General features: G+C 42.4%; 1 protein-coding gene across 2 annotated transcripts in view; it reads left to right on the top strand.

The window, feature by feature from the left end:
• Nucleotides 1–21,517, top strand: part of LOC126285309 (UDP-glycosyltransferase UGT5-like) — a 116,169-nt gene that overhangs the window by 67,408 nt on the left and 27,244 nt on the right. For both annotated transcript variants that reach the window (XM_049984605.1, XM_049984606.1), the window contains exon 4: nt 12,182–12,404. In XM_049984605.1, the coding sequence (XP_049840562.1) occupies nt 12,182–12,404 (223 nt within the window). The remainder of the gene's footprint in view (nt 1–12,181; nt 12,405–21,517) is intronic.

Below are 21,517 nucleotides of genomic sequence, written 5' to 3'. Positions count from 1 at the left end.
AAAAATGCGAAGTGGCTACTGTGTGACGAAAACAAGCATTTTTCTAACACCAGGCAGTTCATACAAAGGAAAAAGCAATGCATTCAAGCACTTAAGAGTATTACTAGTTTTATTTAGACCGAACTGGGACGGAGTAAGAAACAGTTGTGGCTGTTGTTTTATATACTGTGCTGTGAATTAGATTACTTGATTAAAAACGAATTGATGCACACTGAAATTATACAAATGACTGAGTTCTAACAATACTTCTCCGATGATAAATATGAAATGACAAACAGTTATCGGGTGCTGTCTGAATTATATTAAAAGTATTATGAAATGCATTCGCATTCCTGCAGAGGCTATATGGTTTATTAGTAGTACATGAAAAGTTCTGGATTTCCGTCTTTGTGCGAGCAGTCATCTTAATTGCCTCAGCCATCTGAGCATGCCTCCAGGACCGACCCAAACTTCCATGTGCTCTGGCGTCTACAGCTCGTAGTGCTCTTATCAACCATCCTTGGTCCTTTTAATTTCTTTTAAGCAACAACAGTAGACTGAATTGCTCTTTGCACAAGAAATATACCTGCAAGAAACCTCAGTTTGAGATCTTATTCCGTCAGGTATCCAAAATCAAATCATCATCATACAAATCAATACACTGAGGCACAGTCCTATTCTTTTAAACACTGGCAAATATTAAAAAAAATCAACTCTCTAGAACGGATATAAGCACATAATAATGTCTGTGCTTCTGCCGAACTCCTGTCAGTGACAATGATCACATAATTAACTTCAAAACAATCTTTCAAGCAAACATGAGCACCACCACAGTTTGAAGAAACTTTCGACAAAGCTTAGGTATCTGATTAATGAGGGAATTAGTATATTTCATCAAAATATACAGGGTATTAGAGATAAAGTCAGTGAACTGCTTATAGATGTTGACTCTGAAATTATTGGTATATCTGAACACTTCTTAAATAAGGAGATAATTCAGAGGCTTCCTTTACCAGGATACAGGTTGGCTGGCAGCTTTTCTAGGAGCTCTTTGCGGTGTGGGGGAGTAGCCATGTATGTGAAAAACGGTATCCCATTTGAGTCAATTGATGTTTCAAAGTACTGCACTGAAAAGGTGTTTGAATGTTGTGCAGGTGTGGTTAAATTTAGTGGAGCTAAGCTTCTTACTGTTGTTATTTATAGATCCCCAGACTCCGATTTCACAACATTTTTGCTAAAGTTAGAGGAGGTTCTTGGTTCACTTTATAGGAAATACAAAAAGTTAGTTATATGTGGTGACTTCAATATTAATTCTATAAGTGATTGTGCAAGGAAAAGGATGCTGGTAGAACTCCTTAATTCATATAATCTTATGTAAACCGTATTCTTTCCAACGAGAGTGCAAGGGAACAGTAGAACAACCATAGACAATATTTTTGTTCATTCCTCATTACTAGAAGGGCATTCTGTTAGCAAAAAGGTGAATGGCCTTTCAAAGCATGATGCACAAATTTTAACTCTAAAAGATTTTTTTGTGCTCCATCACGTGTTAAATATAGTCATCAGCTGTTTAGGAAAGCAGACTCAGTTGATGTAGAGACATTTGTAAAGCTCATCAAGGAAGAAGAGTGGCAAGATGTTTATATCGCTGATACAGTAGACGATAAATATAATCCAGAATGAGATTACATGCTTTTATCAAGACTTTTCTCATGCTCTTTGAAAGTTGCTTCCCGTTAGAACGTTCAAAACAGGGTACTAGCACAAACAGGCAGCCTGGGGGGCTGACTAGAGGGATAAGAATATCTTGTAGAACAAAGTGGCAATTATATCAAAACGTTATAAACAGTCACAATCTAAATGCAGCAACCCATTACAAACAGTATTGTAAGGTGCTTAAAAAAGTTATTAGGAAGGCAAAAAGTATGTGTTATGCAGATAGAATAGCTAAGTCTCAGGATAAAATTAAAATCATACGGTCAGTCATAAAGGAAGTGGCTGGTCTGCAGAGACAGGTAGAGGATATAGAATCAGTGCATAGTGGGAATGTCCGTGTTACTGATAAGTCGCATATATGTACAGTATTTAATAATCACTTTCTAAATGTAGCAGGTGAACTAAATAGAAACCTAGTCCCAACAGGGAATCATATAGCGCTCATAGAAAAAAAGTGTTCTGAGACTGTTACCTGAAATGCTCCTCCATGATACTGACAAGAGGGAGATTGAGTTGATAATTAAATCACTAAAGACCAAGAACTCTCATGGATATGACTGGGTATCTATCAGTATACTGAAGTGTTATTCCATGTATGTTAGCCCAGTACTTAGCCATGTCTGTAACTTTTCCTTTAGAAGTGGTCGGTTTCCTGACCGATTAAAGTACTTGGTAGTGAAGCCACTTTATAAAAAGGGAGACAGGGATAATATTGACAATTATAGACCTATTTCTATGCCATCGATGTTTGCTAAAGTTATCGAGAAGGTTGTATATACAAGGTTACTGGAGCATTTAAATTCGCATAATTTGCTGTCAAATGTACAGTTAGGTTTTAGAAGTGGCTTAACCACTGAAAATACTATATTCTCCTTTCTCTGTGATGTTTTGGACGGATTAAATAGAAGGTTGCGAACGTTGGGTGTTTTCTTTTATTTAATGAAGGCTTCTGACTGTGTTGACCACAAAATATTACTGCAGAAGTTGGACCATTATGGGGTAAGGGGAGTAGCTTACAATTGGTTCACCTCTTACTTTAAGAACAGAAAGCAGAAGGTAATTCTCCGCAATATTGAGAGTGGTAGTGATGTTCAGTCCCAATGGGGCATTGTTAAGTGGGGCGTTCCCCAAGGGTCGGTGCTGGGGCCACTGCTGTTTCTTATTTATATAAATGATATGCCTTCCAGTATTACAGGCGATTCAAAAATATTTCTGTTTGCTGATGACATCAGCTTGGTAGTGAAGGTTCTTGTGTGTAATATTGAAACATTATCAAATAATGTAGTTCATGAAATAAGTTTGTGGCTTGTGGAAAATAATTTGATGCTAAATCACTGTAAGACTCGGTTTTCACGGTTTCTAACTCATTTCAACAAGAACTGATATTTTAATCAGACAGAATGGGTATATTATAAGCGAGACGGAACAGTTCAAGTTCCTAAGCGTTCGGATAGATAGTAAGCTGTTGTGGAAAGCTCATGTTCAGGATCTTGTTCAGAAACTAAATGCCGCTTTATTTACCATTAGAACAGTATCTGAAATAAGTGACATTTCAACACGAAAAGTAGTCTACTTCGCATATTTTCATACGCTTATGTCATATGGTATTATTTTTTGGGGGAATTCTGATTCAAAAAGGGTGTTTTTGGCTCAAAATCGGTCTGTTCGAGCTATGTGTGGTGTAACTTCGTAAACCTCTTGTCGACCCCTATTCAATAGTCTGGGAATTTTGACATTGCACTCACAGTATATATTTTCTTTAATGTCGTTTGTTGTTAACAACATTAGCTTATTCCCAAGAGTTAGCAGCTTTCACTCAGTTAATACTAGGCAGAAATCAAATCTGAATGTGTAGTGCACTTCCTTGACTCTTATGCAGAAAGGCGTGCAGTATTCTGCTGCATCCATTTTCAATATGCTACCACAAGAACTCAAAAATCTTAGCAGTAGCCCAAACACTTTTAAGTTTAAAATGAAGAGTTTCCTCATGGCTCACTCCTATTCTGTCGAGGAGCTCCTGGAAGAGCTAAAAAATTAAGCAAATTCCACTGTTACATTCTTGATTTTCTTTATTTAAACTAATGGCTTGTCCGCTGAATGTGTTTCTTATATTTCATTTTATCTGTTTGTACAATCTACAAATGAATATGTTTCTTATATTTCATTTTATCTGTTTCTACAATCGTGTTATAATTTCATGTATTGACTCGTTCCATGACCATGGAGACTTTTCCATAATGTGGTCCCACAGAACAATAAATAAAGGAAAAAAAGGAACTGTTATATAATATAAATAAGCATCATTGAAACAGAACCCATATCAGATCTAACTCCCAATTATTCTTTCTTTTAAACTTATCATGCCTCACAAAAATCATAGTGATTCATTTTTGCTCTAATATCACATCAATATACACACTAATATCACATGTCTATCCTCTTCACGCAAATCGCACACAAAACACTTACAGTAAAAAATCCATTCCCATACAAAGGACTGAGGAAATAGCACAGAAAATTAAATATGAAATATACGCTATCTCAGCTGGAGTAACCTCATGCTCACTAGGCACAGCAAATGCACAGTTAAGTGTTTGTCCCTGATAGTTAAGATAGTAAACTCACTTCATATAAAATCCACATTCATCCTCATAGCATACACTCATGTCATACAGACTGAAGGACAACCAGAAATAAATATTCACTTATTAACATATGACAGAAACATCTCTTCAACCGAACAAATGAATAAACATATAATCCGACTAGAAAATTGAATGTATATAAGTCTTTGTACATGTCCAATCATGTTTACATATATCTTGCATCATGTACCAATTCATGACGATGTGTCACAGCCCAAGATTCACTATAAAGAAAAAGCTCATCATCATGTATCATCTCACTATATAACACAATATTCACATACATCCAATACCACATCAAAATATCAATGAAAAGCACATGAGAGAGCAATTGTGGTAACTCAACACAACCTATTCATCAAACCATACAAAATACAAAGAAGTAATTGCATAAAACATATAGAACAAATACTTCATGACTGAACAAAAATAAGAAAAATATACAACAAATACATGTGGAAAGCACACTCCTCAACTAATAACCATGTGGAAGATCCTTGCACACTCTCTCATCACATAATCCCAAACTCTTGGAGAGAATTACATAACATGACATACCTCATTAACAGAAATAAATCTTAACATATGAAAAAATATGTGAAGAAGGCATATTTTAGCCACTGGAGATGTAGAAGAAACTGAAGCTGTCTATTTATTCATATAAACATAACTATACAGAATCAAAAACACTAAATAACATACATTGAATACATGATCTGAAGTATAGTATCTTCACATTTCTTGATAGTGAGCCAACCATTGGACTCAGCGCAAACATTACATTTATAACAGGATTTTCTGCCACTGGGTTCCACAGCTTTTACTTGTGATACCACATGACCTGAAACATGAAGCAGTACCTGTTGAAAACCTCTGACAGCAAAGTCAAACAATCCCACACATATAAGAATTCCAGTTCTCCTCGTATCATCACAATAGTTCAGTTCATACACTGCCTCTCATCTACCTGGCAATTTACATTAGCGGCCAGGCAGGTAACCAGAACACTAACGGCCACAAGGCAGAAAATTCCGCTGGTGCAGTTGACTATAGATAAACTAATTTAAGCAATTCCACCTGAGGGTGGCTATCTCGAACACTTCACTCGTTGCTGCTCACAGCAACGCCGGAACCAACAAGGTAATTCTCTAAACCACTTAACCTTCACGTCCTGGGTCGGCGAGCGACGATGCTCGTACCGATCGGACAGCTCCAGACAGACTCCGACACAGCGCAGAGACCGCCAGCGGGCCCTGTCGACTACGCCGCACGGAGATGTACTCGGACCAACCGACCGACCAACAATCCACTGAAGGTCAGGCCCGGCTTAGGTGATGCGTGGTGGCTACGGTAGGGTGGGCGAAGTCCACGCAGGGCTCTCTGCTGCTGCAAGCCGGCGACTGGTTGGCCCGGGCTGCGCTCCAGACGCGTTGCAACTCCCTGGCAGAACCCAGCTCACGACCCGAAGTGCGGCCTTGAACTCTCCTCTTCACACGCTCTGACTCACTCCACGACAGGTGACAACTGGGAAGTAATAGCAGCCGAACAAAGATCCTATCAGAGGGGATATATCGATACGCGCCACTAGCGCCGATGACGGCAGGCAAAACAGCAACTCAGTAACGCAAGTAATTTAAACCAACGTGGTGAGATGGAAATACGTTAAAACAAGGTGTAAAATACCAAACGGTGGGACGGATAGCCATGCACAGCTCAATGTGAACAAATGAAACAAAGCCAAATCTGCATGTAGTGGAAAAGGTTCAACACATTTCTTTGGTAGGAAGCGTAATGAATTCATGGAAGACACGCTTGAAAGCCATGAAAGTTTCAGTGTAGTTCTCCACCTTAAGCTAGGCGATGCGAACCAAGAACTGAACGATGTCTGTAAATGATTAACGAACTCTAACTGGAAATACATCATTCTTGCATACAGCCAAACTGCGTCTTACCACACTATCCTGCTGCGAGCAACTAAACACTGTCAGTCTACCGAACACGCTAGATACGTCCGAATTATAGTCTCCTCAAACACGCTATCCATCGATCGTCACGAGGCGGGATGAGACCTGTTTACCCTGTGAACCAGAAGCCACAGAGTGCTTTCTAAACAACTTACAAATTATTGTAAAGACAAACTACACTCATGTTCATAAATTAAGGATAATGCTGATACATGGTGAAACAATGCTCTGGTGGGCGGTTTGTGGGTTTAAATCACCTCGGGGTATGACCACGTGGTGCGTATGACCTGTGGTCGTCGTACGGTGGTGCTGGCAGCAGTCCACATACGCAGAGGTGTGTTGGGGCATGTCAGCGGACGGTGAAGCAAGTAAGTGTGCAGACGTTTTCAGACGTGCTAATGGTGACTATGCTGAAAATACACTCCTGGAAATTGAAATAAGAACATCGTGAATTCATTGTCCCAGGAAGGGGAAACCTTATTGACACATTCCTGGGGTCAGATACATCACATGATCACACTGACAGAACCACAGGCACATAGACACAGGCAACAGAGCATGCACAATGTCGGCACTAGTACAGTGTATATCCACCTTTCGCAGCAATGCAGGCTGCTATTCTCCCATGGAGACGATCGCAGAGATGCTGGATGTAGTCCTGTGGAACGGCTTGCCATGCCATTTCCACCTGGCGCCTCAATGGACCAGCGTTCGTGCTGGACGTGCAGACCGCGTGAGACGACACTTCATCCAGTCCCAAACATGCTCAATGGGGGACAGATCCGGAGATCTTGCTGGCCAGGGTAGTTGACTTACACCTTCTAGAGCACGTTGGGTGGCACGGGATACATGCGGACGTGCATTGTCCTGTTGGAACAGCAAGTTCCCTTGCCGGTCTATGAATGGTAGAACGATGGGTTCGATGACGGTTTGGATGTACTGTGCACTATTCAGTGTCCCCTCGACGATCACCAGAGGTGTACGGCCAGTGTAGGAGATCGCTCCCCACACCATGATGCCGGGTGTTGGCCCTGTGTGCCTCGGTCGTATGCAGTCGTGATTGTGGCGCTCACCTGCACGGCGCCAAACACGCATACGACCATCATTGGCACCAAGGCAGAAGCGACTCTCATCGCTGAAGACGACACGTCTCCATTCGTCCCTCCATTCACGCCTGTGGCGACACCACTGGAGGCGGGCTGCACGATGTTGGGGCGTGAGCGGAAGACGGCCTAACGGTGTGCGGGACCGTAGACCAGCTTCATGGAGACGGTTGCGAATGGTCCTCGCCGATACCCCAGGAGCAACAGTGTCCCTAATTTGCTGGGAAGTGGCGGTGCGGTCCCCTACGGCGCTGCGTAGGATCCTACGGTCTTGGCGTGCATCCGTGCGTCGCTGCGGTCCGGTCCCACGTCGACGGGCACGTGCATCTTCCGCCGACGCCGACCACTGGCGACAACATCGATGTACTGTGGAGGCCTCACGCCCCACGTGTTGAGCAATTCGGCGGTACGTCCACCCGGCCTCCCGCATGCCCACTATACGCCCTCGCTCAAATTTCGTCAACTGCACATACGGTTCACGTCCACGCTGTCGCGGCATGCTACCAGTGTTAAAGACTGCGATGGAGCTCCGTATGCCACGGCAAACTGGCTGACACTGATGGCGGCAGTGCACAAATGCTGCACAGCTAGCGCCATTCGACGCCCAACACCACGGTTCCTGGTATGTCCGCTGTGTCGTGCATGTGATCATTGCTTGTACAGCCCTCTCGCAGAGTCCGGAGCAAGTATGGTGGGTCTGACACACCGGTGTCAATGTGTTCTTTTTTCCATTTCCAGGAGTGTAGCTCGAAGAACACACATGACGTTAAGAGGGGTAGAATACTAGGGCGACTGGAGGCTGCTTAAACACAGCACGTCATATCACGGGCCCTCTGTGAGCCACAAGGTGTGATCTCAAGACAATGGCAACGATTCCAGCTGACAGGAAACGCGTCTAGGCGCTACAGTACGGGACGTCCACAGTGTACAACACCACAAGAAAACCGATAGCTCACCATCAGTACCCGTAGACGGCCACAGGGTACTGCAGGTAGACTTTCTCGGGACCTTGCAGCCACTGGAACAGTTGTCTCCAGACACACAGTCTACAGACGACTGAACAGTCATGGTGTATTCCCCGGGAGACCTGCAAGGTGCAGTCAATATGGTTCAAATGGCTCTGAGCACTATGGGACTTAACATCTGTTGTCATCAGTCCCCTAGAACTTAGAACTTCTTAAACCTAACTAACCTAAGGACATCACACACATCCATGCCCGAGGCAAGATTCCAACCTGCGACCGTAGCAGTCACGCGTTTCCGGACTAAAGCGCCTAGAACTGCACGGCCACACCGGCCGGCAAGGTGTAGTCCACTTACCCCTGGTTGCAGGAGAGCCGGTAAAGGACGAGGCCAGGTATAATCTGAACAGTGATTCTCACCGATTTTTCATCTGGCGTGAACCAGGAACTAGATACCAATCCTTTAATGTCCTTGAAAGAGACCTCTATGGAGGTTGTGGTTTGATAGTGTGGGGTGGGATAATGATTAGTGCACGTACACCCCTGCATGTCTTTGACAGAGGAACTGTAACAGGTCAGGTGTTTCAGGACATCATTTTGCACCAGTATGTCCGCCTTTTCAGGGATGCAGTGGGACCCACCTTCCTCCTGATGGATGATAACGCACAGCCCCACCGAGCTGCCATCGTGGAGGAGTATCTTGAAACAGAAGATATCAGGCGATGCTCTTGGTTGACTTATTGCTGCACGTCTTCAAACCCCTACGACACTTCAGGAGATCCGACAGGCATTGGTGCAAGAATTGGAGGCTATACCCCAGCAGCTACTCGACCACCTAATCCAGAGTATGCCAAACCGTAATGCTGCCTGTGTACATGTGCATTGTGATCATATCCCATATTGATGTCGGGGTACATGCGCAGGAAACAGTGGCCTTTTCTAGCACATGTGTTTCTGGACGGTTTTCTCAACTTATCGCCAATACTGTGGACTTACAGATCTGTGTCGTGTGTGTTCCCTTTGTACCTGTGCTATTATTGCCAGTTTTGTATAGTCCTACTTTGTGTGGCACGACATTCTGCAATTATCCTTAATTTATAAGCATGAGTGTATATTGGTAGCAGTATTCAGCTAGGTACAGAAACCTATCTTTCAAGAGAACCTGGCACCAAACAATACAAAAAAAGAAGGAATAGTAGATGTTGCAAATTAGCAAATGTAGTTTTACCATGTCAAAGGCCGTACAGTTCACAATCGGTGTGCCAATCAGACAAAATCGCCGTGAGCATTAATATAACCATCCCATCGAAACTGCCTGATGTAAATCCTCATCCGACAGTAATTGTCGACCCTACAGGGACTTTTTTTAAGTGACCGAAATTGCGATAATCGCATGGAGGGAGATCAAGACTACAGCGCTGGAGCTCGAGTGTCTCTGGCTTGACTTGGCGCAACTTCTGCTTTACGACATTTGCTTTATGGGCACGTGCATTATCACGAAGCAGCAGCCTCAGTTGGTGCACCATTCCATAACGGTGGTTTCCGACAGACATTCTACCCCACACGTATTCTGCATTGTCGGACGGATGTGAACTAGATGTTGTCCTACGGCAACCTAGAAAACAATAACAGCACACTGGTCTTGTTTGGACGCATCTGGTAATAACGTCGCCACAGATCACGTTTCCGCTTTCACCACACACACGCCGGAAAGGGAAGAACGACACACTAATCCCTTGCCTGTATGTCGGTGCTTATGTACCCGCATCGCAATCACTCTACATTACTTATACACTGCTGTAACGCCCTCCAATGGTTACTTTCTGATCGCGTCCCATATTATACAGTTAACTCGTAATACGAGGGGCGTTTGAAAAGTCTGTGCAAAGTCCGAGAGATGGCACCACCGACGTGTATCAAGGTCATGTTTAGTTAGTAGCATCTTTGGAAAGAACTCACACCAAGAGGAAACGTTAGCGACAGCCTCGGACATTTGCACAAGCCCCCCTCCACACCTACCCCCGCCACACCAACCAAGAGCGCATCAATATGATCTTTGGTAGTCCTCGACGCTGTCGTGTTTTTGTTCGTCGTTTTTTGTTTTACTGCGGTTCTTCATACTAGCAGTGTTGTGCTGTTAGTACTTCTTAGCAGTTTGTGTAATACTGTCAAAATGAAACATAGATATGCATCCTCAATAAAGTTATCATACGCAAAGTACCTAATCTTGACTGTTGTGGCCAGCTGCTGTCAAAACTGATATCTAACAGACATTAAAGTACGATAAGATGTATTGGAATGACGCTGACGAAATTATGTACATATGTTTAACAATAGTCAGCTCTAAAGCTCTCAAATATTGAAGAAGAACTCAAAGTAATCTCGTGCCTGCTATAAGCAAGCAGTCATTAGAGTTCACAAATAAAAAATCACCCATTACAGGCAAATATTTATGAAAAATGTCACTGTATACATATCTGACTGCTTGCATTACGCATTTCTACATTATCCCACTCTTATATTCTTTAGTCTTAATGAGGTAATCAGAAACAAACCAAGACATCGACTTTGCCATGTTTATGAACAACATTGACTTTAGACAATCGAGATAATGGACAGTATTCTTGGCGATACTACCAATTAATATTTCCCAACAGAATTTCTTACACTACGCGAGGTGACGGAAATTTGCGTTCACTGCAGTTAACAAATACCAGATTTTTTGATATAGTGCAGATGAATGCTCATGAAATAAAAAAGACAGTGTGGATACCATTTCTATTTTTCTTTCTTATTGCCATATGGGCACAAATGATGCTGAATGTTCTGGACGCCCAGTGGAAGTTACGACTCCAGAAATCATTGATAAAATGCATTACATGGTGATGGATGACAGAAGAGATAAGGTGTGTGAGATTGCTACTGCTATGGGCATCTGGAATGAACGGTTACATAATATTTTTCTTAAACATCTGGACAAGAGAAAGCTATTCGCAAGATGGGTTCCACGACTGCTCTTGCTGGACCAAAAACGCTATCTTGTTAAAGTGTTGCAAGACATTACTATTCTCCTGAGACAAAAAAACAGTCTAAGCAATGGGTTACCAAAGGAGAATCTGCACCAAAAAAGGCTTCGGCCGGAAAGGTTATGGTGACTGTCTTTTGGGATTTGCAAGGGATAATCGTCATCGATTATCTGGAAAAGGTTAAAACTATTACAGGTGCATATTATTCATCGTTATTGGACCGTTTGAAAACCGAGCTGCAAGAAAAACGCCGGCGATTGGATCGCAAAAATGTCCTTTTCCATCACGACAATGCACCAGCACACACCTCAGCAGTTGTGGTCGCAAAATTAATGGAAATAGGATTCCAACTCGTATCACATCCCCTCTATTCTCCAGACTTGGCTCTCTCGGACTATTATTTGTTCCCAAATGGCTTGTGGGACAAAGATTTTATTCAAATGATGAGCAACTAATAGCTATTTTGCAGACTTTGACAATTCCTATTATTCGAAAGGGATCAACAAATTAGAATAGCATTGGACAAAGTGTATAAGTCTAAAATGAGACTATGTCGAAATATAGAAAAGGTTTTCCCCAAACACATAAGTAGTTTTTATTTTTGCAAGGATTTTTCAAACGCCCCTAGTATATGTATTATTTCAGTAAATCACATACTCGAGATGGTAAACTAGAAAACTTTCTTTTTCTTCCGTTTTGAACTTACGCATTTTTCCCCGTCAGCGGCGATATTACTGCAATCATTGTCACAAGCACTTGACTAAAACTGGCTATCGGTGTTCACAGGACCTGCAGGAATTTCTCGACGGTGCAAAGGACGGGGCAATTCTCTTCAGCATGGGATCGAACCTGAAAAGTGCTGATCTTCCTGAGGAGAAGAGACTAGCTATTGTGGAGGCATTCTCGAAGCTCAAGCAACGTGTTCTCTTTAAATGGGAGGCAGAAAAGTTTCCAGGGAAACCGACTAACATGAAAGTTGGGAAGTGGCTGCCTCAATCTGATATACTCGGTAAGATTATCTCTGATTTTATATATATATTTTTTAAATCATGTCTACCTGCAAGTGGATTGTTGCTGAATAACCAACCATGCAAGAGTAAGAAACCTTTTAAAAATCTAAGCAACCAGTTCTCGAAAAAGGCTACTATTATCACATATTAACAAGTAGAACTGATTCCACTAAACAATTTAAACGCCTGTACTAACGAATTTGAATCTTCTGTTCACGAAGGTAGTGAAACGGTATAAAAAGAGAGAGAGAGAGAGAGAGATACAGTTGCAGACTTGTCCCTAAATCAAGAAAACTAAGGAGAAAGCAGGGCACTGGCTTACAGTTCAGAGAGAAGACATGAAAATTTTAGGGATTGTCTCTGACACTATAATTCTGACAAAGGCAGCAGAACACCTGGAAGATCAGTTGAAGGTAATTAATAATGCCATGCAAAGAGATTGTAAAGCGAACGTAAATGAAAGTGAAAAATACAGAAATGAAGTCGAATTAAGTCAGATAATGCTGAAGGAATCAGATTAGGAAATGATACAATAAAATATATAGACGGCTTGCTATATGAGGAACAAAATAACTAACAGTGGTTGAAGTAGGGAGGATACGAAATAATTGGCAATATTAGTTTATCGGAAATCAAGAAATATTTTAACTTATGTGTGAATCTTTAGGTGTTTGTCTGGGTTGTAGCCTTATACAGGTACGTAAGCGAAATATGGAAAAAGGCAATACAGTCAAAATAAGCAGATATTGTAATGTGGAGCAATAGTAGAATACTGAATATTAGGTGGGTAGACCGTATAACTAATGAAGAGATAGTCTAGCGAATTGGGAAGAAGAAAAAATTTAATGAAAAAAAAACACTTTGATAGGGAATATTATGAAGCATCAAGAAATGATCAACTCGTAATGGAGGGAATTAAGGGAGGGGGGGAGGGGCACAGTAGTAGAGGGAATCTCAGGCTAGACTACAGTAAAACAACTTTATGCGAATTTAGGTTAGAGTACATGTCCAGGCATGGAGAGGTCTGCACACGATAGACCAGTGTGGAGAGTCGCTTCAAATCGGTCTTCAGACTGAAGAAAACAACATTAGCAACAACTGTAGACTAATAAATACAGACCCGGAATTTATGCTTAACTTTGACAGAAGAGACAAATAGTTACATGAAAGCTAAGACGTTTCTCTATATCAACGTAAGTTTATGCACTACATGCAGTAGTGAGAAAGAAAAACTGTAAATAAAAGTCTCGCAGAATTATATCACAAAGATGACAGGTACAACATTACAGGTAAACACATTTCAAGATTACATGCTTATGGCAAGTTGTTATTCTTCTTGTTACTGGACAACTTCAGGTTGTTTTTAGTAAAATTTCCATATTTCTTTCCTTGTGACACAGAACCGACAATTTACAAAAATTCTCTTTCCGATCTTTACGATATTGCAGTGCCTGTGTTCTTCTGATTACGATACAAAGTTCCTTGGGAAACACATGCATGCCCATAGGCCATATGCCAATGCAATATCTTATTTCTTCGCCAATACCGGGCAAGCGGCATTCAAGTAAAACATCTCACCTGTACAGAAGCATACAGGGTGATTATAATAAAAGTTAAACTTTCGAAATAACGCCACTGGCCAGAATTACGTCAAATTGCAACGGAATATTATCGGAGAACTGGGGAAACGTATGGCAGAAGAAAAATTAATATCAGGTATCCTTCCATTCGGAAAGCGGAATTACACTACTGGCCATTAAAATTGCTACACCAAAAAGAAATGCAGATGATAAACGGGTATTCATTGGACAAGTATATTATACTAGAACTGACATGTGATTACATTTTCACGCAATTTGGGTGCACAGATCCTGAGAAATCAGTACCCAGAACAACCACCTCTGGCCGTAATAACGGCATTGATACGCCTGGGAATTGAGTCAAACAGAGCTTGGATGGCGTGTTCAGGTACCAGGTGCCCATGCAGCTTCAACGCGATACCACAGTTCATCAAGAGTAGTGACTGGCATATTGTGACGAGCCAGTAGCTCGGCCACCGTTGACCAGACGTTTTGAATTGGTGAGAGACCTGGAGAATGTGCTGGCCAGGGCACCAGTCGATCATTTCCTGTATCCATAAAGGCCCGTACAGGACCTGCAACATGCAGTCGTGCATTATACTGCTCAAATGTAGGGTTTCGCAGGGATCGAATGAAGAGTGGAGCCAAGGGTGGTAACACATCTGAAATGTAAAGTCCACTGTTCAAAGTGTCGTCAATAAGAACAAGAGGTGACCGAGACGTGTGACCAATGGTACCCCATACCATCACGCCCGATGATACGCCAGTATGGCGATAACGAATACACGCTTCCAATGTGCGTTCACCGCGATGTCGCCAAACACGTATGCGACCATCATGATGCTGTAAACAGAATCTGGACTCACCCCCCAAAAAATACGTTTTGTCAATCGTGCGCCCAGGTTCGTCGTTGATTACACCATCGCAGGCGCTCCTGTCTGTGATGCAGCGTCATGGGTAACCGCAGCCATGGTCTCCGAGCTGATAGTCCATGCTGATGCAAACGTCGTCGAACTGTTCGTGCAGATGGTTGTTGTCTTGTAAACGTCCCCGTCTGTTGACTCAGGGATCGAGACGTGGCTGCACGATCCGTTACAGCTATGCCGATAAGATGCCTGTCATCTCGACTGCTAGTGATACAAGGCCGTTGGGATCCAGCACGGCGTTCCGTATTACCCTCCTGAACCCACCGATTCCATATTCTGCTAACAGTCACTGGATCTCGACCAACGTGAGCAGCAATGTCGCGATACGATAAACCGCAATCGCGATGGGCTACAATCAGACCTTTATCAAAGTCGGAAACGTGATGGTACGCATTTCTCCTCCTTACACGAGGCATTATAACAACGTTTCACCAGGCAACACCGGTCAACTGCTGTTTGTGTATGAAAAATCGGTTGGAAACTTCCCCCTTGTCAGCACGTTGTAGGTGTCGCCACCGGCGCCAACCTTGTGTCAGTGCTCTGAAAAGCTAATCATTTGCATACCACAGCGTCTTCTTCCTGACGGTTAAATTTCGCCTCTGTAGCATGTTATCTTCGTGGTGTAGGAATTTTAATGGCCAGTAGTGTAATAGTTACAAAATGTAGCAATAGAAGGCGCTGTAAGCACCATAATTTAATAGTGGTCGACTACAAATGACAAATGAATCATACAACAATACCTAAGGTGAACGTTTGACGTTAAACAAACTGTACTATTCAGTGTGCATGGGTGTACCGGTGTGATACAGTTAGTTGTGGAAGTCCATCTGCCACAAAAGTCTTTGGTCAGCTACCAAACAGCATCAAAAGCCTGACAGATAGTCAACCAACATTTAAAAATAAATTAAAAGAATTTCTAGATGACAACTCCTTCTACTCATTGCTAAATTTTTAGATATAAATTAAGGGAGGGGAAAAAAACTAACTTAAGCATTAGTGTCATGCAATATTTTGTGTAATGTAATATCTTGTGCAGACATCTTTCTTTAACCTGACACGTTCCACATCATTACGAAGTGCCGTATTAACCTAATCTAATCTAATCCATCTACCACAGTAAGGACATATCACATCGGATGGGAAAAGTCGGTTTTTAAGTGTTCTGAGGCCAAAAACCGCATAAATAGCATCACTCACATCTGTTTTAAATTGTCCTGAGGCCAAAAACAACATAAAAAATCATCCAACACAAAGGGGTTTAATTGTCCTGAGGCCAAAAAACGCATAAAAGATATCCATCAAAATCAAATCTGATTATTAATTTCCGCGTGGCTGGCGCAAAACATGTTCAATAGGCTGTCCACCGTTTTCTGCAACAAGTGGAAATCGAGAAACAGCATGTTCCATAACTAACTGAAGTGTTCTGGGTTCACTTTAAGAATGTGTTGCGCAATGCGTGCCTTCAATGCAGCTAAGTTTGCAATCGGGACACTGAAAACATCATCTTTCAGATAACCCCACAGCCATACGTCACATGGATTAAGACCAGGCGATCGGATCGGCCACGCTGTAGCGAAATGGCGGCTGATAATTCTAGGATTTCCGAAATGGCAGTTCAGCAGCTGCTTAACTGCATTTGCAATGTGCGGAGGTGCGTCATCTTGTATAAAAATGATCCCATCCACATATCCGCGCTGTTGGAGAGCTGGAATGAGGTGGTTGCGCAAAAGATACTCGTAGCGCTTACCAGTGACAGAACAGTTAACAGGACCGGAAGTACCAATCTCTTCAAAAAAAAAGTGTGGCTCTATGATAGATGATGCTGTAAAGTCGCACCACATAGTGACCCTCTCAGGATGAAGTATTACTTGTTGATTTGCTTGTGGATTTTCTGTGGCCTATATTCTACAATTCTGTGTACCGATATATCCTGTCAGATGGAAAATCCTGTACGACCAGTCATTGTCCACATCCATGCGAGCAAGAAATTCTAAAGCAAAGGTTTCTCTTGCTGGCATGTCAAGTAACTCGTGCACAAGGGCAGTTTCGAATGGACAGCACAGAAGGGTGTTTCTTAGGATTTTACGCACGGTGGTCACGGGTATGTCCAATGTTCGGGCAATTCTCCGTGCACTACACGTTTGCACACCACCACTCGTCTCCTCGTGCATCGCTGTCGCATGTACTTCCACTGACGTCGAATCAATTCGTTTCCTCTCTCTACAGGTTGCACACCAAAAGAACCCATCTTTTCGAATTTCCGAATCATTTTCTCCAGACCCGCGGCAGTCATCAGAGCAACGCCTTATTTTCAGATCCTTCAGTGTCCGGAACTTCTGCAGAGTGACGTGTGGACAGCCATCATTCTTGTAATACAGCTTTACGAGCAGAGCGCGATCCTGCATTGAGACAATCATGGTGTACGTCGCAGACGCGGAAGGAGGAAAAGCTGTGTATCCGGCGTGTTTATACTATCACTGTGTCGTGTGCATGACAGGTGTTTTCATTAACGTGTTCTGACACATACAGCGCCATCTATTAATCAATATTCACACTATTTTTTTCTTCTGACATACGTTTTTCCCCTTCTCCGTTAATATTCCGTTGCCATTTGATGTCATTCTGACCAGTGGTGTTATTTCTACAGCGTTTTGAAAGTTTAACTTTAATTTTATAATCACCCTGCACATAATTGGTGTACGAGTACAGGTCGTAGATGTATAGTTGAGAACATGTGGAAGTTTGAGAGTAGCCGTGAGTCGTGCTCGGATAAGCCAAAAGGTTGCCGGCACGGTAGCTCAGGGTGTACGGTCAGAGGGTTAGCAGCCCTCTGTAACAACAAACAAAATGAAGTAAAAAAATAGTAACGCGACCGCTCGAGAAAAGTGGGAAATCCAAGCCAGAGTCCTGGTCCGGCACAAACGTTTATTGTCGTCATACCATTCTACAGCTGATGGTAGTCCTTATTTGCAACTGCGAATTCATTTGACATGTTTCTGATCTCTCTTTGTTAATTCTTTATAAAAACCCGCTTAAATTTCGGTTTACGTTCTTCAACACTGTCCAGTCTTATCTAAGGGATAACATAATTTACAAAATTGCCATATAGCCACAGAATACTATTATTCTGTAGTTTTGGCAACCAAAGCAACTCTAGAGCAGTCCCATAACGAGTACTTATGTACCTCCCGTCGTTCCTTTCAAGAAAGCCTATCTAGTCCTCTGTTACAGTCTATATGGCGCCTTATATCCTCTGCTGGTATTATGATTGATTATCTTTGAACTAATCCTGCCTTGAAACACGTTTGCATTAATCATTTTTACTCGATACGGAAAGGCGTTCGGGAGGATAGTGCTTCAAACCCCGTCCAGCCATCCGTTATTTCCTCAGATCGCTCAAAGCAAATGCTTAATTGTTTCTTTCCAATGCACACAACTCATTTACATCTCCTTCCCCGACTTACACGAGTTTCATCTCTAATGACCTGACTGTCGACGGAACGACAAATCCCAGTCTTCGTTCCTAGTTAATACAACTCGTCGTTTGTCATAATATTATAAACGGTCCTGTAGCATATTGACCTTATATTGATTGAGAAAATTTTATTATTTTTCTGTTATGAGTTTACTTACTTCTACTTGTAATCCACTCACTTCCCAACTCTTTGGAAGTATTCTTAGCTTCCGTTCAGTTTGTATTGATAATCGTGTATACTATATCATACACAATTTTATGTTACAACTCCCATACTGATACTATTCTTCCTGTGTGTTCTCTACTTGAATCCAATAAATTTTAATATGTTTCAACTTCAGATTCTTTAGATGCTCTTGTAAATATACCGGCTTTTATACGTGGAGAAAGTAGTGGAAAATGAGCAGACCAGGCGCAGAGTGTTCTCCCACTCAAATTCAATTTTTAGAGGTACTTTTGTGTTTCTGCTACTGCTTGTTGAGGAGATCACGACAAACTGCTGAACAATTTAACCTGCGCGTCTATACATGTCTTACTTTTGGAAATTTATGTGCACAAACTTCTAAATGTTCAGCTTCTCAACGAGATGTACAGGGTGTGGACAAATACATTGGAACACAAAAAAAAATGCCATACCTAATACGGTGCAGAAAATCCTTTGGCATTAGAAACAGCTTCCAGCCGTCTCAGAATCGATAATTACAAGTCCTGTATGGTTTTCAAGAAAATCTTATATTATTCTTCCTGTAAATTGTAGCAAATTAAGGCAACAAGGATACAAATGGATGGCGATCACACAGTCTTCTTTCGACAGTAGACCACAAAGCATCCGTAATACTGAGATCTGGTGACTGGTGACCAGGGGTGATGCGACATTTAAGCTCGTGCTCACAAAACAGTTCTGGTAGCTGCAAACTGTCTGAACTGGGGCCCTATCGTCTTGGAACACAGCGTCGAGGCTGGGGAATAAACATTGTGCCGTGGGATGGACCTGATCGGCCAAATTGGTCACGTAATACTTGGTAGTAATCCGACATTGTACAGTAATCACGAGCCCCATGGAATACAACGATATGGCTACCCAAACCATCACCTAAATCCCGTCATGTTCCCCTCTTGGATTGTAGAGTCGGCTAGAAGTTGGAAACAGTGTGAAACAAGATTCGTCCAACCAAACGAATTTCTTTCATTTTCCATAGTTCAGCTGTTATGGCAAGGAAACCACATTTTCCCGTAAAGAGCATCTGCACTAGTGACGTGTGGTCTTGGAAATACAGGTCGCTCTGCAATCCGCTACTTATGGAGGTCTCTTCACGTTGTTTTCGTGCTGACAAGGTTAGCGAGTGCGACCTTCAGTTCTGTAGTGACTTCTCCAGCTGTCATCCTCTTATTTTCCCCTCAATAGCTGTCAAGATAACTCAACACACATTTTCGTCCAAGTTGTGACTTTGCGGATAATATTTTTCCGATATCCTTGTATGCGGTACAAATCTTCGATACTGTACCATCTTGAAACACCACACACTTCCTGTTACCTTGGAAAAGTAAGCACGCAACACACGAGCACCAACAATTTCCGCAACTCAAATGCACGGAGTTCCGAAATTTGAAAATTTGTGGTAAGATCTTATGGGACCAAACTGCTGAGGTCATTGGTCCCCAGGCTTACTCACTACCTAGTCTAACTTAAACTAACTTACGCTAAGGACAACACACACAGCCATGCCCGAGGGAGGGCTCGAATCTCCGACGGGAGAAGCGGCGCGAACCGCGCAAGACGCCCCAGACCGCGCGGCTACCCAGCACGACTCTGAGTTTCGACATAGCGCCCTCACAACGATACAGAACACTGTTCTGACCACGACTCACACTTACGACGTATTGAGAACATCACACAGGTGACACCAGTGGTCAAACACAACAGTACAACCTGCAGGCTTGGCCGGCCGCGGTGCTCCCGCGGTTCTGGCGCACAGTCCGGAGCCGTGCGACTGCTACAGTCCCAGGTTCGAATCCTGCCTCTAGCATGGATGTATGTGATGTCCTTAGGTTAGTTAGGTTTATTTAGTTCTAAGTTCTAGGGGACTGGTGACCACAGCTGTTAAGTCCCATAGTGCTCAGAGCCATTTGAACCATTTGAACCTGCAGGCTTGGCTTCTATCTCCGTTTATGTTCAAGCATGAATTTATCTCAGTGTTTCCATATTTTTGTCCATCCTCTACACCAATCTCGCATAAGACATGAGATCCTAAAAGTCAATGTGTCCATTATCTAGCTAATCTTCATATTAAGGGCAAAATTGCGAAAAAGTTCCAAACTTTTTTTAGTACGTTTCTTACTAGATTAATCTTTAAAAATAACATCGCAAAGTTTCGTAATCGAATTCTGGCTAGAAATATATTTTAAAAAAGTTTTCTTGTGCGTCTGGCCGGCCATGCCCCTCTTTCTATGCTGTGGTTCACGCCTGCTGTACGCTAGAAACTTAATGTGCTACAGATGAGTTTATAAACTGTGAGAAAGATTATCGTTGCTTGTTCTTTTGTTTACAACGTAGTTTTTGTTCAAATGGCTCTGAGCACTGCGGGACTTAACATCTGAGGTCATCAGTCCTCTAGAACTTAGACCTACTTAAAGCTAACTAACCTAAGAACATCACACACATCCATGCCCGAGGCAGGATTCGAACGTGCAACCGTAACAGTCGCGCGGTTGCAGGCTGAGGCACTTAGAACCGCTCGGCCGCACCGGCCGGCATGGTTTTTGTGAATAGTATGCTCTACTAACTTGTTTCAGTTTTTAGCTTTGCATTTATCGACCTGTTTTGCTCGAAATGGATCGTAACAGTCGATGCATATGGGAAAAAGTGAGTAAATGTCAAATTTCTTTAGTAAAGGGTACAGAAAATTTAAATAACATTGTTACAGATACTGCTTGTAAGTGTGAAGAACAATTTTCGACAAAGTCACTGAGGTCATCGAAGAAGGAAATTAGTGGAAAGCTATACAGCCACAAACATGGTTTGCACTTGCTGTTTTAGATGTTTCAAAACCAACTTTCAGGTACAGAGGATAGGCAAAATAATGTTAACACCTGTATTTATTTCTGAATGGTTTATTAGTAAGGGGTTGGAT

This window comes from Schistocerca gregaria, chromosome 8 (genome assembly GCF_023897955.1).
Source record: "Schistocerca gregaria isolate iqSchGreg1 chromosome 8, iqSchGreg1.2, whole genome shotgun sequence".
Lineage (NCBI taxonomy): Eukaryota > Metazoa > Arthropoda > Insecta > Orthoptera > Acrididae > Schistocerca > Schistocerca gregaria.
The sequence above is the reverse complement of the archived record's forward strand: the minus strand, read 5'-3'. Positions and strand labels throughout refer to the sequence as shown.